The 15,903-nt window shown below is 37.1% G+C and overlaps 1 protein-coding gene across 1 annotated transcript in view; it reads left to right on the top strand.

Annotated features, from left to right (window-relative positions):
- Positions 1-14,334, top strand: part of LOC123564330 (zinc phosphodiesterase ELAC protein 2-like) — a 70,818-nt gene extending 56,484 nt beyond the window's left edge. Inside the window, exons 18-22 of the mRNA XM_045357831.2 lie at positions 1,807-1,900; positions 2,406-2,526; positions 3,134-3,212; positions 7,011-7,155; positions 11,520-14,334. Of these exons, the coding sequence (XP_045213766.2) occupies positions 1,807-1,900; positions 2,406-2,526; positions 3,134-3,212; positions 7,011-7,155; positions 11,520-12,041 (961 nt within the window). The 3' untranslated portion in view covers positions 12,042-14,334. The remainder of the gene's footprint in view (positions 1-1,806; positions 1,901-2,405; positions 2,527-3,133; positions 3,213-7,010; positions 7,156-11,519) is intronic.
- Positions 14,335-15,903: the final 1,569 nt, after the last annotated feature.

Raw genomic sequence — 15,903 nt, 5'->3', positions numbered from 1 at the left:
TACTCTGTGAAAGACACAGTAGTACAGGCATATGAGAGCATGGCTATGCTAAGTTTTACTCTGTGACAGACACAGTAGTACAGGCTATATGAGAGCATGGCTATGCTAAGTTTTACTCTGTGACAGAACAGTTAGTACAGGCATATAGGCACAAGTTTTACTCTGTGACAGACACAGTAGTACAGGCTATATGAGAGCATGGCTATGCTAAGTTTTACTCTGTGAAGACACAGTAGTACAGGCCCATATGAGAGCATGGCTATGCTAAGTTTTACTCTGTGACGAAGACACAGTTGTACAGGCCCATATGAGAGCATGGCTATGCTAAGTTTTACTCTGTGACAGACACAGTAGTACAGGCTATATGAGAGCATGGCTATGCTAAGTTTTACTCTGTGACAGACACAGTAGTACAGGCTATATAGCAAAGTTTTACTCTGTGAAAGACACAGTAGTACAGGCTATATGAGAGCATGGCTATGCTAAGTTTTACTCTGTGAAAGACACAGTAGTACAGGCTATATGAGAGCATGGCTATGCTAAGTTTTACTCTGTGACAGACACAGTAGTACAGGCCATATAGCTAAGTTTTACTCTGTGACAGACACAGTAGTACAGGCTATATGAGAGCATGGCTATGCTAAGTTTTACTCTGTGACAGACACAGTAGTACAGGCTATATAGCAAAGTTTTACTCTGTGAAAGACACAGTAGTACAGGCTATATGAGAGCATGGCTATGCTAAGTTTTACTCTGTGAAAGACACAGTAGTACAGGCTATATGAGAGCATGGCTATGCTAAGTTTTACTCTGTGACAGACACAGTTGTACAGGCCATATGAGAGCATGGCTATGCTAAGTTTTACTCTGTGACAGACACAGTAGTACAGGCTATATGAGAGCATGGCTATGCTAAGTTTTACTCTGTGACAGACACAGTAGTACAGGCTATATAGCAAAGTTTTTACTCTTGAAAGTACCTACAGTAAGTTACAGGCTATATGAGAGCATGGCTATGCTAATTGTTTTACTACTTAGCTAATACTGTTTTTACTCTGTGACAGACACAGTTGTACAGGCTATATGAGAGCATGGCTATGCTAAGTTTTACTCTGTGACAGACACAGTAGTACAGGCTATATGCTAAGTTTTACTCTGTGAAAGACACAGTAGTACAGGCCATATGGGAGCATGGCTATGCTAAGTTTTACTCTGTGACAGACACAGTAGTACAGGCTATATAGCTAAGTTTTACCCTGTGAAAGACACAGTAGTACAGGCTATATGAGAGCATGGCTATGCTAAGTTTTACTCTGTGACAGACACAGTTGTAAAGGCTATATGAGAGCATGGCTATGCTAAGTTTTACTCTGTGACAGACACAGTAGTACAGGCTATATGAGAGCATGGCTATGCTAAGTTTTACTCTGTGACAGACACAGTAGCACAGGCTATATAGCAAAGTTTTACTCTGTGACAGACACAGTAGTACAGGCTATATGAGGGCATGGCTATGCTAAGTTTTACTCTGTGACAGACACAGTAGTACAGGCTATATGAGAGCATGGCTATGCTAAGTTTTACTCTGTGACAGACACAGTAGCACAGGCTATATGAGAGCATGGCTATGCCAAGTTTTTTCTCTGTGACAGACACAGTAGTGCAGACTGTGTAACAGTTTGAAATATTACCAAATTGAATGTTCCGTTACAGCGCTATTAATGAAAGTAAATTTTCTGTCAGTTTAAAAAAATATTTGATGTGTATGTGGACACTCCTTTAAATTTTTAATTCTTTATGTTACAGGATGATACCGCATCATGTCATACATGAAGCTGTGAAAAGTAACAAAGACTCCAGTTATATAGCACGTGCAAAAGATGTTCTTGGTGTTTCGGAGGTAAACTTTATTTAGATTTGTTGAGATTGAAGTCATACAAACATCATTGTTGTACCTCTCATAAGATTATAGCATTTTCATTGGATAATAGGGGGTTATGTCTTTATTTCAGTGGAGGGTTGGTAGATTTTCATGTTGTTTAGGCAAAAAATATGTGATCAGTAGACTAATCAATTGTAGGGTTTGTTAATCACCCTTCACAACAATATGAGGGGTCAGTATGATAAATAGGGGGACTAGGCTAATGCCTTACCATACATTAATCATACTGACCCCACATATTTCAAACCCCAAAATTGATATTATCCTATTATCCGTTGAACAAATTCATACTTATTGCAAAAATGTAGCATATGCTAAAACTAAAAGCTGAGCAAAGTTTGGCATATGAGTAGATGCATTACTGAATAGTTAGACTACATGAATTTCTCAAGATGTGGAGTCTTTAGTCTAAATTTCAAACTAAGCATACTCTTGAATTTGAGATTTGTTTGATTATTTTCAGTTTGTAGTGATGCCTGTTGTTCATACAACCAACTCTTTTGGAATTTCAATCAGGCACCGAGATGGCTGGAAACTTGTCTATTCTGGTGATTCCATGCCTTGCCAGGAGCTTGTACGATATGGTTTGTATATATTTACTACGCTTTCAGTCATGGTTTGAAACTGACAGCAGGTTTGTATAAATATACTGTGCTGTCTAAATCAGGGTTTGAAACTGATAGTGGGTTTGTATAAAAGTAATGCAGTCAGTAGTAAACCCATGAAAACAATAGTAAAAAAATGTGTGCTATGACATCTGCTATGACAATAGTAATACCAGGATGGCAAAAGTAAAATCAAGTTGACGTTGACAATAGTCAAGTCATTAGGACATAGTAAAACCATTGCAGCAGTAGTTTAAATATAATAATACTTAACCATGATTGCAGTAAGAAAACCATGGCAATGATAATAGTAAAACCATGATGACAGTAGTAAAACTATGAGGATAATTATAGTAAAATCATGGTGACAATAGTAAAACCACGATGACAATAAAACCATGGGGATGAGCAGACATCTTGTAGGCAAATTATGATACTGTATAATCTTCTTTCTAGCATGACATGTTATTCTTTAGCTTGTTTTATCCTTATAAATAAAACTATATACTGATTTTAAGAGAACACTATTCCAGTTTTATTCTTGATTTATATGGAAAGTTTTACCATTTGTATGTATGTATTGTAGGTAAAGACTGTGATATTCTCATACATGAGGCAACATTTGATGATTATGGCGAAGAAGATGCTGCCTTTAAAAGACACAGGTAAACACTCAATAAGAGTAAACCCAAAGTCCAAATCCCCTCATAGTAAACCCAGAAAGTCCAAATCCCATCATAGTAACCCCGGAAAGTCTTAAACTCTTCACAGAAACCCTTGAAAGTTTGAAACTCTTCACGTTAACGCCTAGAAATCTGAAATCCTTCACAGTAACCCCTGAAAGTCTTAAACTCTTCACAGAAACCCTTGAAAGCCTGAACCTCTTCACGTTAATGCCTAGAAATCTGAAATCCTTCACAGTAACCCCAGAAAGTCTTAAACTCTTCACAGAAACCCTTGAAAGTCTGAAACTCTTCACGTTAACTCCTGGAAATCTGAAATTCTTCGCAGTAACCCCGGAAAGCCGTAAACTCTTCACAGAAACCCTTGGAAGTCTGAACCTCTTCACGTTAACGCCTAGAAATCTGAAATCCTTCAGAGTAACCCCGGAAAGTCTTAAAGTCTTCACAGAAACCCTTGGAAGTCTGAACCTCCACGTTAAAGCCTAGAAATCTGAAATCCTTCGCAGTAACCCCTGAAAGTCTTAAACTCTTCACAGAAACCCTTGAAAGTCTGAAACTCTTTACGTTAACGCCTAGAAATCTGAAATCCTTCACAGCAACCATGGAAAGTCTTAAACTCTTCACAGAAACCCTTGAAAGTTTGAAGCTCTTCATGTTAACGCCTAGAAATCTGAAATCCTTCACAGTAACCCCGGAAAGTCTTAAACTCTACACAGAAACCCTTGAAAGTCTGAAACTCTTCACGTTAACGCCTGGAAATCTGAAATCCTTCACAGTAACCCCAGAAAGTCTTAAACTCTTCACAGAAACCCTTGAAAGTCTGAAACTCTTCACGTTAACTCCTGGAAATCTGAAATCCTTCGCAGTAACCCCCGAAAAAGCCTTAAACTCTTCACAGAAACCCTTGAAAGTCTGAAACTCTTCACGTTAACTCCTGGAAATCTGAAATCCTTCGCAGTAACCCCCGGAAAGCCTTAAACTCTTCACAGAAACCCTTGAAAGTCTGAAACTCTTCACGTTAACGCTTAGAAATCTGAAATCCTTCACAGTAACCCCGGAAAGTCTTAAACTCTTCACAGAAACCCTTGGAAGTCTGAACCTCTTCACGTTAACGCCTAGAAATCTGAAATCCTTCACAGTAACCCCGGAAAGTCTTAAACTCTTCACAGAAACCCTTGAAAGTCTGAAACTCTTCACGTTAACGCCTAGAAATCTGAAATCCTTCACAGTAACCCCAGAAAGTCTTAAACTCCTCACAGAAACCCTTGAAAGTCTGAAACTCTTCACGTTAACGCCTAGAAATCTGAAATCCTTCATAGTAACCCCGGAAAGTCTGAAACTCCTCACATTAACCCCTGGAAGTCTGAAACTCTTCACGTTAATGCCTAGAAATCTGAAATCCTTCACAGTAACCCCTGAAAGTCTGAAACTCCTCACATTAACCCCTGGAAGTCTGAAATCCTTCATAGTAACCCCTGAAAGTCTTAAACTGCTTACAGAAACCCCTGAAAGTCTGAAACGTCTCAGAGTAACACCAGAAAGTCCTCAAAGTAACCCCTGGAAGTCTAAAATCCATTGACCTAGAACCTTAAACTTCATAGGGTGGCAGGGCTTATGGAGTAGATGGCCCCTATTGTTTTTGGGGTCGCTCCACCTGAACATTGAAAACTATTTGCAATCAATAAATTGCAAACCACTTGACCCAGAATGTTGAAACTTCTTAGGGTGATTGGACATGCAGAGTAGATGACCCCTACAGATTTTGGGGTCACTGTTAAAGGTCAAGGTCATAGGGGCCTGAACATGTAAAACCATCTCCAATCAATAACTTGAGAACCACTTGACCCAGAATGTTGAAACTTCATAGGATGATCGGACGTGCAGAGTAGATGACCCCTATTGATTTTGGGGTCACTCCATTAAAGGTCAAGGTTGCAGCGGCCAGAATATGGCAGTCCATTTCTGGTCAGTAACTTGAGAACCGTTTGACCTAGAACCTTCAAACTTCATAGGGTGATAGGAATTAAAGAGTAGATGACCCCTATTGTTTTAGGGTCACTCCATCAAAGGTCAAGGTCAAAGGGCCATCTGTCCGTCACACTTGTTTTTATAGCTCACCTGAGCCAATGGCTCGTGGTGAGCTTTTGTGACTGCTCATCGTCCGTCATCAATCGTGCGTCCGTCAGCAATTTCTAAAAAAATCTCTTCTTGAAAACCACTGGGCAGAATTACACTAAACTTCATAGGAATAATCCTTGGATGGCACCCTTTCAAAATTTTCAAAAAATTGAATTCCATGCAGAACTCTGGTTGCCATGGCAACTGAAAGGAAACACTTTAAGAATCTTCTTGTCCAAAACTGCAAAGCGTAGAGCCTTGATATTTGGCATGTGACATCATTAAATGGTCCTCTATGAAGGTCAAATTGTGCCCCTGGGTCACAAGTTTTACATAGACTTCTATAGGAAAACATCTTCTTGTCTAAAACCGCAAGACCCAGGCCTTTGATATTTGGTATGAAGCATTGCCTTGTGGTCCTTTACCAAAATTGTTCAAATTATAACCCTGGGGTGAAAAGAGGCCCTGCCCCAGGAGGTCTCACATTTTTCATAGACTTATATAGGAAAAATCTTTAAAAATCTTCTTGCCTGAAACTGCAAGGCCTAAGCTTTTGATATTTAGTATGTAGTTAATTGTTTTTTATGGCCTTACCTGTAGAAGGGTCATAAAGTCTGCAGACAATAATGAGATAATGATTCAAGTTGTTCATTATTTTCCTATTACACCACAGCAGTGAATGGACTACCCTAGCAGATTGATGATTAATTTGTTTAGTACTCAAATTTCTGGGTTTAATTACTAGTTACAATATAAGTAATTATATGTGCATTCTTTGTATCATAATAAGAAAAAAATAATAATTGCATATAACTCATTAATGGTGTTATCTCTCTTGTTTAGGGTATAGGTTTAATTATTAGTTAAAATTATTAGTTACCTACTTTTAAGATTTTGAGCTAGTCTTGAAATTTGGAACATTCAAAAATGTTTCAATGGTGGGCGCCAAGATCACTCTGTGATCTCTTGTCTACAAAAGCATCTTCTAGTTCTTGATGGGCCTGCCAGGACGAGCCCTGTCTTCCAGGTCTGCCTGACCATTCTTAAATTTACATACCCACCTGTAAACAGTTTTCTTTGATACTGTGGACTTCCCATATGAAGTGTATCTACCTTGCGAGTATTTCTGAAGAACAACATACTTTAATGTACGCTCTACTTCCTGACTTTTGTTTGCTTATCATAGCTACATGTATTTTGCTTAGTGTATATTATTACATCTGATACAAAACTAAATATCTACAAAATGATACCATAGTTGTCAGTAAAATTTTGCAGGAATATAAAGGAGTCACTATTGTACCATCCATGTAAAACATAAGTTTTTTGCTTGTCAAACTTATACCGAAGTTGGTCATTGTCATTATTTTTAGAATGGCCCACGTAACTGTAATTCAACCTTTAGCTTGCAGGAGGCAAGTGATTTTGCCTCTGCTATCAGTGTAGACCTAGATCAGCTTGCACATCCATGAAGGCTGATCATGATCTGCACTGATTGCTATGCGCTCAGTAAATTTTCAGTGAACACCCCTTTGGATAATAATTTGCACTGCCCAAAATGAATAATAGACCATTTTAGAAAAGCAGGATAAAAGTTAATACACATAACTTCAGGTGTTTCTGTTTAATTGGGACTTGCCTGACTTTGTTTTGCTATTTCAGTACAACATCTCAAGCAATTGAAGTTGGTAGGCAAATGAATGCTAAATTCACTCTACTTACGCACTTTAGCCAGAAATATGCCAAGGTTCCAGTATTTACTGAGAATTTCACAGAAAATGTTGGTTTTTCCTTTGACTTCATGCAGGTAAGAAAAGGTGTTTTTTTCTTCTTTTTTTGGTAAAATATATTTGTGACAAAATGTACAATTTTATCTTGATAATTTAAAAGTGAAACTGTTGGTTATTATTTTGATGCAATGCAGGTAAAAAATTACTATTTTTCTTTTTTGGTAAATATATTTTTGACAAAATACACAATTTTATCTTGGTAATTATAAAAGCCATCTTTCATTTAATTTGTTCTAAAGAAAAGTCAAGTAAATGGCAGCAGGGAAGGTTGAGATTATGCTTTTTAGCTTACCAGGTGAGCTATTGTGATTGCTCACCATCTGTTGTCTGTTTATTGTCCATCTGCCCACACTTTTCTGCAAATGACGTCTTTGAAACTACTTGTCAGTTTCCTAACTTTGTCAATAGCACCCTGGTTTAGTCCTCTAACAAATTTGTTCAAATATTTCAGCTTGGCCCCTTTTTTCGGGCAGCCAGAACAACATTTAAATGACTTCTTTTCATGAACTGCTTGATAGATCTTTATCAAACTTTATCAGTATTATCATTAAAAGGGCCTCTCCCAAATTTGTTCAGATGGGGGCGTTTGGTCCCAGTTAACCTGTTAAGGGCCTCTAGAGCTGAAAATAAAAATACCTGTCATGAACCACTGGATGGATCTTCTTTAGACTAGATCTTAAGCATCATTTTAATGGGCATTCTAAATTTTGTTCCAAGAAGGGCAATTGGTCCGTTTCATGGGCAGCTAAAGATGATAATACCTTTAAATAACTCTTGATGAACCGCTTGATGGATCTTCATCACACTAGATCTTCAGCATCATTATTTTGTCCTCTCCCAGATTTGTTCTAATAGGGGCACTTGGCCCCTTTTAGTGGCAGCTAGAGCTAAAAGTAGAAATACCTTTAAAAGACATCTTCCGATGAACTGCTTGATGTGTAGCATAGTTTTAAGGTCCTCTTCCGATATTATTCAGATGGGGGAGTTTGACCACTGCTAGGAGCCATTAGAGCTTAAAATAGAAACACCTTTAAATAACTTCTTCACATGAACTGCTTGATGGATATTCATTAAACTTGGTCTGTATCATCATTTTAAGGAGGTAGGTTACCATGTTACCAGGGTAAATTCAGATTAGTTGAACCGCATCAATTTTTTGTATTTCATGTAATTGAATGATTTAACTGCTACAATCTCAATTTCGTATATCTCTGGCCCTTCAAGTACAATTTTTATACAGGTTTGAAGAACATGACACTCCAAAGGTATTTTATATAGAAAGAAGAAGGAAAATACGTATACTTAACAGTTTTCAGTGTATTTTGGTTTTATTGTTATCCATAGAAATTTGCATAATTAATAATTTTACAAGTATGCGCGTTAGCTTTCTAATATAAGCTTAAAATGTATATGTCGCGGGGTTCGTGTTTCCATGGTAACGCATTTTCTCTCATTTTTAAACAACTATGTATGAAAACAGGTTTTTCGACGGCTTCAGTGCCATTCTGTTAATGGCCAGCATGGAATATTTGTGTAATAGTATTAGCAAAGTACCAAGCATTTTACATGGTACCCTATTTAAGTTTAAAGTAACCATGGCAACAGAGATGTTTAAAATAGCTTATATCTTGTTTTTTTATAGTAATTTCTTATAAAAAATACTAAATGAGATTATATTTCTTCTTAATGTAGCTTTAAAAACATTTTATTTCTAACATAAGTTATATTTTCATGTTACTTGCATCTATTTAAACAAATTTCACAGCTTAAAATACTTACAGCAGTACCCCTCGTCTGACATTTTTATGGAAAATCGTTTTGCATGCTATTATTATTATGTACATTGTTGAAATGCAAATAAAAAGCCGAAGCTGTGTTTCTTAAATAGACCAGTGGCAACGCTTTTGAAATTCACATTTAGATATATAGGTCACAGGCTTCGTTTCGATGGTAACATCAGTTTAATTCTAGAAACCACAATTTTCTACTGAAATTTGAACAATTTTAGAGCTTAGTTTCAATATATAAGTAACAAATTATCAAAAGAAACTGAAAAATAGGTATTTTTTTTATTTGAAAATGGCCGTATTACATAACCTTTCACCAAGCTGGTTAGAGACCACCAATTGTTTTCCCATAGACTTACATTGTAACATTATGGCATGTACAGCCTTCCATACATCGAAACATGTATATCTAATTACAAGTTTTTCAAGAACTATCTTAGTTCTACCAAAATATCGGACGAAAAACATATGAATAGTGATACTTTATTTAAGAAATTTTCGTGTGAATGAGATGACCCCCTGTTTACATCATTGACATGGCGGGAGAAATTCGTTTGATAAAACTTTTTTTCAATCACATAAAATGTAGCAAATTTTGTCAAAATGTATAATAAAATACTGTAAATGCAGTGAAAAAATATCAATTTTGAAAAAATAATCACTTCCAGGGTTTGTTTACATGACTGACCAATCAGAACGCACAGACGTTACCTTATTCCCAGGTATACACTTACCTTATTCCCAGTAAGTTCCTGTACTTTTTTGAATTGGTGGTCTCTGACCAGCTATATTCCCAGTAACATTGTTTACCATCATCCATTTTCTTACATTCCGCATAACATTTCAATAGAACTACATAAAAGAAGCAAAATATTGATTATTATTCAGAGCGAAAGACGCATAAAAAATATTTCAGCAAATAATGGCTGTTAAAAAATAGTCCAGATAAAGAAAATGCACAGAATTACGTACTTTCAAAATAAAAGCCATTATTTTTGCGCGGTAACTGACACGTAACGTCATTTTAAAGCAACAGTGTTTTGAAGCGTTTCTGAGGCAATTTATTTATTATTTCTGCATTATTAAACCATTAAGCATCAGATCGGAGACAGGTTCATGATTTTTTTTCTGAAGAATGGATATACAAACACATTTAGTTTGTCATAAACATCGTCGTAAATCATCACGTAAGGTTCCGATTGGGCATGCGCACATAAAAATATTAAGGTAACCTACCTCCTTAAGGTATTCTCAAAAAACAATTTCTCATGAACAGCTTACTTAATTATCCCCTGCCGATGAAATCGGGAGGGGGGTATTGAAATGGCGTTGTCCGTCCGTCAGTCAGTCCGTCCGTCCATCCGTCCGCAGCCATATCTCAGTAACTACTTGGTAGAATTTCATGAAACTTGAAATAAACATGAACCAACATACTGCGATGATGCCCGTCAAGTTTTTTTTTTGATTGGTCAATTTCCCTCAGAGTTATTGCCCTTGATTTAATAAAAAATGTCCATCTGCAGCCATTTCTCAGTAACTAACAGGTAGAATTTCATCAAATCTGAAATAGACATGAACCAAGATACTGCGCTGATGCCCGTCAAGTTTTTTTTTTGATAGGTCAATTTCCCTCAGAGTTATTGCCCTTGATTTAATGAAAAATGTCCGTCTGCAGCCATTTCTCAGTAACTAGCAGGTAGAATTTCATCAAACTTGAAATAGACATGAACCAAGATACTGCGACGATGCCCTTCAAGTTTTTTTTCGATTGGTCAATTTTCCATATAGTTATTGCCCTTTAATTGTTTAAAAATCCACAGATCTGTACATAACAAACCAACCAATTGGAAGAATTTCATTAAACTTCTTTCATTCTTTTCCATGAACATTATTATAAACATGTGATGTTATGTACCTACACCTGGTCACCACCTTACCTTGGTCACCCCCGTCCCCCTCACCCCCCCCCCCCCAATTTTTTTTTTTTTTTTTTTTTTTTTTTTTTTTTCATTTTCGTTTTCTATCAATATTTATAATCAACATGTAAACTGTTGTATCCTCACCCCACCCCCCACCCAAACAAACCATTCATTTTCTTTTAATTTGATTTTGACTAATGAAATTATTTGCTTCTTGGTAACATTCTTAACTTTTTGCTGGATATATTTTTTTGCCGTTCCTCAACTCTGACCCTTTCGGCGGGGGATTCCAATTCATCGAATTTGCTTGTTGATCTTCACAAGATATGTCTTTAGCATCATTGTATGGTCTTCTCTCAAATTTGTTCAAATGAGAACACTCAACGCCCTTATAGGGGCCACCAGAGCTAAATATAGAAATACTTTTTAACAATTTCTGTTGAACCACTCTCTGCATCTTCATCAAACTCAGTCTATAGCATCATCATTAGGTCCTCTCCCAGTTTTATGCAAATGGGGACACTTGGCTCATTTTAGGGGCTGCTAGGAGTAAAAATAGAACCATTATAAGGAGACCTTCTAGAATATTCTTAGCTCGCTCCAAAGTCTGTTTCTGATTTTAAAGAGATAAGAACTGATTATATTTACTTTAATTGAAGATGTTATGTATTTCAGCTGCGACCGAGTCAGTTATGGTTAATTCATTTGCTCAAGCCAGCTCTTAAATTAATGTATGGATTCAACTTAGAAACCAGACTGATTAATTTGAGGAAAAATCTAAGTCTAAAATCTCATAGAGAAAAGGCATATTTAGAGAAGGCAGTCAGTGAAAAAAGATTGGCAGATAAGGCATTTCTGAAAAAGAAGCGTGACTCCATGGAGGAGTGGTCTGAGAAAGGTGAAGACTTAAAGTCAAAGTTGTTAACTATTGAACAAAAAACAAAATTGAGAGAACAGACAAAATGTGATGGAAATGTTGAAGTTAAAGAAGATGAGGAGATGGAGGATGGTAATGTCACTGAAGGCAGTAATAAAAGGAAAGTGGAGACTGAAAGTGTAGTAAATAAGAGCAGGAAAACAGACACAGATGTTTGTGTAGCCACTACCTCAGACAGTAATGGTGGTTTTGTGGAGCAGGATGATACTGTGATAGGAAGCTCGTACATTTTAGAAGACTCTAAAACAGCTGTGGAATGAGGAATTCAAAATAATTGTAGAAATATACCATGAGAAAGTTAAAGAAAAACCAGTCATTATTGCATTCTAAGAAAGGGAAATATTGCAATGGAAAATACCAGTGACTTGGTTTAGTTATTTTTATGCCCCCGAAGGGAGGCATATAGTTTTTGAACCGTCTGTCTGTCGGTCTGTCAGTCTGTCGGTCTGTCGGTCTGTCCGCATTTTTCGTGTCCGGTCCATATCTTTGTCATAGATGGATGGATTTTCAAATAACTTGGCATGAATGTGTACCACAGTAAGACGACGTGTCACGCGCAAGACCCAGGTCCGTAGCTCAAAGGTCAAGGTCACACTTAGACATTAAAGGTTATTGCATTGATGGGCGTGTCCGGTCCATATCTTTGTCATCAATGGATGGATTTTCAAATAACTTGGCATGAATGTGTACCACAGTAAGACGATGTGTCGCGCACAAGACCCAGGTCCGTAGCTCAAAGGTCAAGGTCACACTTAGACATTAAGGGATAGTGCATTGATGGGCGTGTCTGGTCCATATCTTTGTCATCAATGGATGGATTTTCAAATAACTTGGCATGAATGTGTACCACAGTAAGACGACGTGTCATGCGCAAGATCCAGGTCCGTAGCTCAAAGGTCAAGGTCACACTTAGATGTTAAAGGTCTTTTTTCATGATAGTGCATTGATGGGCGTGTCCGGTCCATATCTTTGTCATTCATGCATGGATTTTAAAATAACTACGCATAAATGTGTGACACAGTAAGACGACGTGTTACGCGCAAGACCCAGCTCCATAGGTCAAAGGTCCTAAACTCGAACATCGGCCATAACTATTCATTTAAAGTGCCATCGGGGGCATGTGTCATCCTATGGAGACAGCTCTTGTTGTTTTCTGCTTGCGTAGGATAGAGACAGAATGATGTTATCCTGATTTTAGTGCATCTGTCCGATTGCATCTAGTACTTTTGATATGCCTGTCTCTGAAAGAGTGGGGCGTATTATGTGAACACCCGCGGCAGGGGGGTGGGCGGGCAGGCGGGCAGCATCCAAAGCATGTCCACTCTCTTAAGTCATACAGTTTTCATCTGATCTTAACCAAACTTGCTGACAATGTTTGTGGGCATAATACCTCAACCAAGTTCGATAACCACCCAAATCGCCACAGGCAATCCTGGATAATGGCCCTTGAATTACTTGAAAAACTGCGAATTTAGCCTTGTCGGCTCTCTTAGTCGAACAGTTTTCATCTGATCTTCACCAAACTTGCTGACAATGTTTGTGGGCGTAATATCTCGGCTAAGTTCCATAACCACCCAAATGGCCCCATGCCATCTCGGGTTATGGCCCTTGGATTACTTGAAAAACTGCTAATTTAGCCTTGTCCGCTCTCTAAGTTGAACAGTTTTCATCAGACAGGTGTATTTTGTGACAGTCTGGCACTCTTGTTCATTTGTTAAGCAATATGTACCAAGATAAACTACTATTTAATGTTCTAAACCAAAAACAAATGATATGAGTCAACCTAGCAGTCAATATCATATTCCAAAAATGAATTATACGAGTCAACATTTTGAGTTTAGGTGAACAAAGCAGGGGGAAATGTCCATTTTTTTCTGTCAAGCAGGTTTTAATGTAAACATTTTGCCAGTGTTTGCATACAGGTTGATAGGGACAGCTGTCTACAGTAAATAAGATAACAAAATGCTTTGTTAGACCTTAATGAAAGTCCATATATTCATGGCCATGGTATTTTTATCGTTGGTTTCAAATCCCTTGTGGGATTGTAAGTTACTTCCTGGGACAAAAATGTGTGGAGATGTGAAATGTAAGTTAATAGTAACTTTATGGGAAGCTACTTTGAGGACAACATCGTTAAAATAAAAAGAGAAAAGAAAAAATATGAGAAAATGAAATGTGATATTCTGTATTGTAAAGATATGTGTCATCTTTAAATGTTGTAGAGTTGAGTTACAGAACAAACACATTATAATGTAACATTTAATTGTGGCAAACTTTGTCTTGTTGAAATCAGTTTATACCTGATCATTTCATATAAGTTTGCTATACTTGTATTTTTACTGAGAAGTATATGGTTTTGATTTCACAGTATGTAGATATATTTTTTTTAATCTGTAACAGTTAAACAGGATTAGTTCTTTGCAGGACTAAAATGAGATAGCTGTTTCTCAGTGTGTTATTACCTGTACTTTATGGAGATAAATGATCTTTTAATGAAATGATTTGTACAAAGAAATCAACTGTTTTTAAAATAAAGTCAGTTATTGAAAGTCAGCCTGGTTTTATTATGAAAACTTTAGTTCACTAAAGTATACTGCAATGTTGTGCTCCATGTTGCCATTTTTATGCCTTCGGGCATACAGGGATTGAAATGTCCCATTTGTCTGTATGAACGAGATTGCCTACAACCCACATTAATGACCTGATTTAGTTCATACTCACACTCAACAGACCCACAGACTGACCTGTATATAAATGACCTTGATTCTCCTATGACATTCAACCTTAATAAACAAAAATTTTGGTCCTACAGTCCACATAAATGACCCAATTTACTTTATAATCGCACTCAACAAACCTTTTGGCAAGACCTACAAATTGACCTATAAACAGATGACCTTGACCTTCATATGATCGTCACCTTGAAACTAACTATCAAAAAAACACATCTTTGGTCATACACCTGGGCGCATGAATTTTAGTTTTGAAAACGCAGCTCCTTGTTCTGCCTTCCTTTCCTGTCAACCTTTTGCAACAGACACCAGCATTTACCGTAGATACCCATGTATAATGCGCACCCGTGTATAATGCGCACCCCCGATCTTAGTCCAAAATCCTGGGGGGGGGGAAAAAAAAAAAATTTTGGTCAATTTTTGAGGTGGATGGAAAACGAAAGTAGAGCTTACATCGACACCGGTAATTAATTTTATCTCCGCGGCAGAGAGCAGCATCGGTCTCACGGTACTATCGATTTTTGTTTTCTCGAAAATAAAACCAGTAAATTATTGTTATATTTGTTGTTTAACCATTTTTAATTCACTATTTTGAATAAATAAATAGCAGCTGATTCAATATTTCGGAATGGTATCTTTCAAAATGACATGAGCTTCTCAATTAAAACTGATAACAAAAGGTGTGATGGTCTTTTTGTCATGATCATAAAGCCAGTAATTACCGGCAATTAACGTGTCACCTCGTGTCAATTATGTTGTTCACAGTTTGATCTCGGTTAAAGATAATTCTCGATCTTTAATTAGTATCATAATTTTTGTGATTTATAAACATTTCTTTCGTCAAAATACTTTTAAATTTATATGAAATTAATTTTGTTTGAAAGAAAAATAAACAATTCGATCTTTTACGGAACGTAACGGCAATCTTAGATTTTAGCGGAGACAGTAAGCGCGGGGAGTAGTTTCCCTTTACCAAAATGGCGAACATCGGTAACAAACTTGTTTTGAAGAAGAAAAATTGTCTATACCTGTGTATTATGCGCACCCACGATTCGGGGGTGGTCCCGGGGATCAAAAAACTGCGCATTATACATGGGTATCTACGGTAATCTTACAAACTGTGTGATATATTCATAGCATGCTTGATTGAAAGTATCAGGTTTCTATTTTTTAGATTGACTCTTTGGACAATTAGGAGAGCTATGGTATTAGTCCTGGCATTATCGTCACAGTCTCAAGTGCACTGTCTTCATATCTAATACCACTGTTGCCATCAAACCTCACTTGATGGCTGATTTTGGAAAGGGGCAAATATCTCTTGGGGCCCCAAAGGTCAAGGTCATTGGGGGTCAGACCGTGTAATAAATTGTGTTGGTTAAGGTTTTATGGC

Source organism: Mercenaria mercenaria, chromosome 2 (assembly GCF_021730395.1).
Source record: "Mercenaria mercenaria strain notata chromosome 2, MADL_Memer_1, whole genome shotgun sequence".
NCBI lineage: Eukaryota > Metazoa > Mollusca > Bivalvia > Venerida > Veneridae > Mercenaria > Mercenaria mercenaria.
The sequence above is the reverse complement of the archived record's forward strand: the minus strand, read 5'-3'. Positions and strand labels throughout refer to the sequence as shown.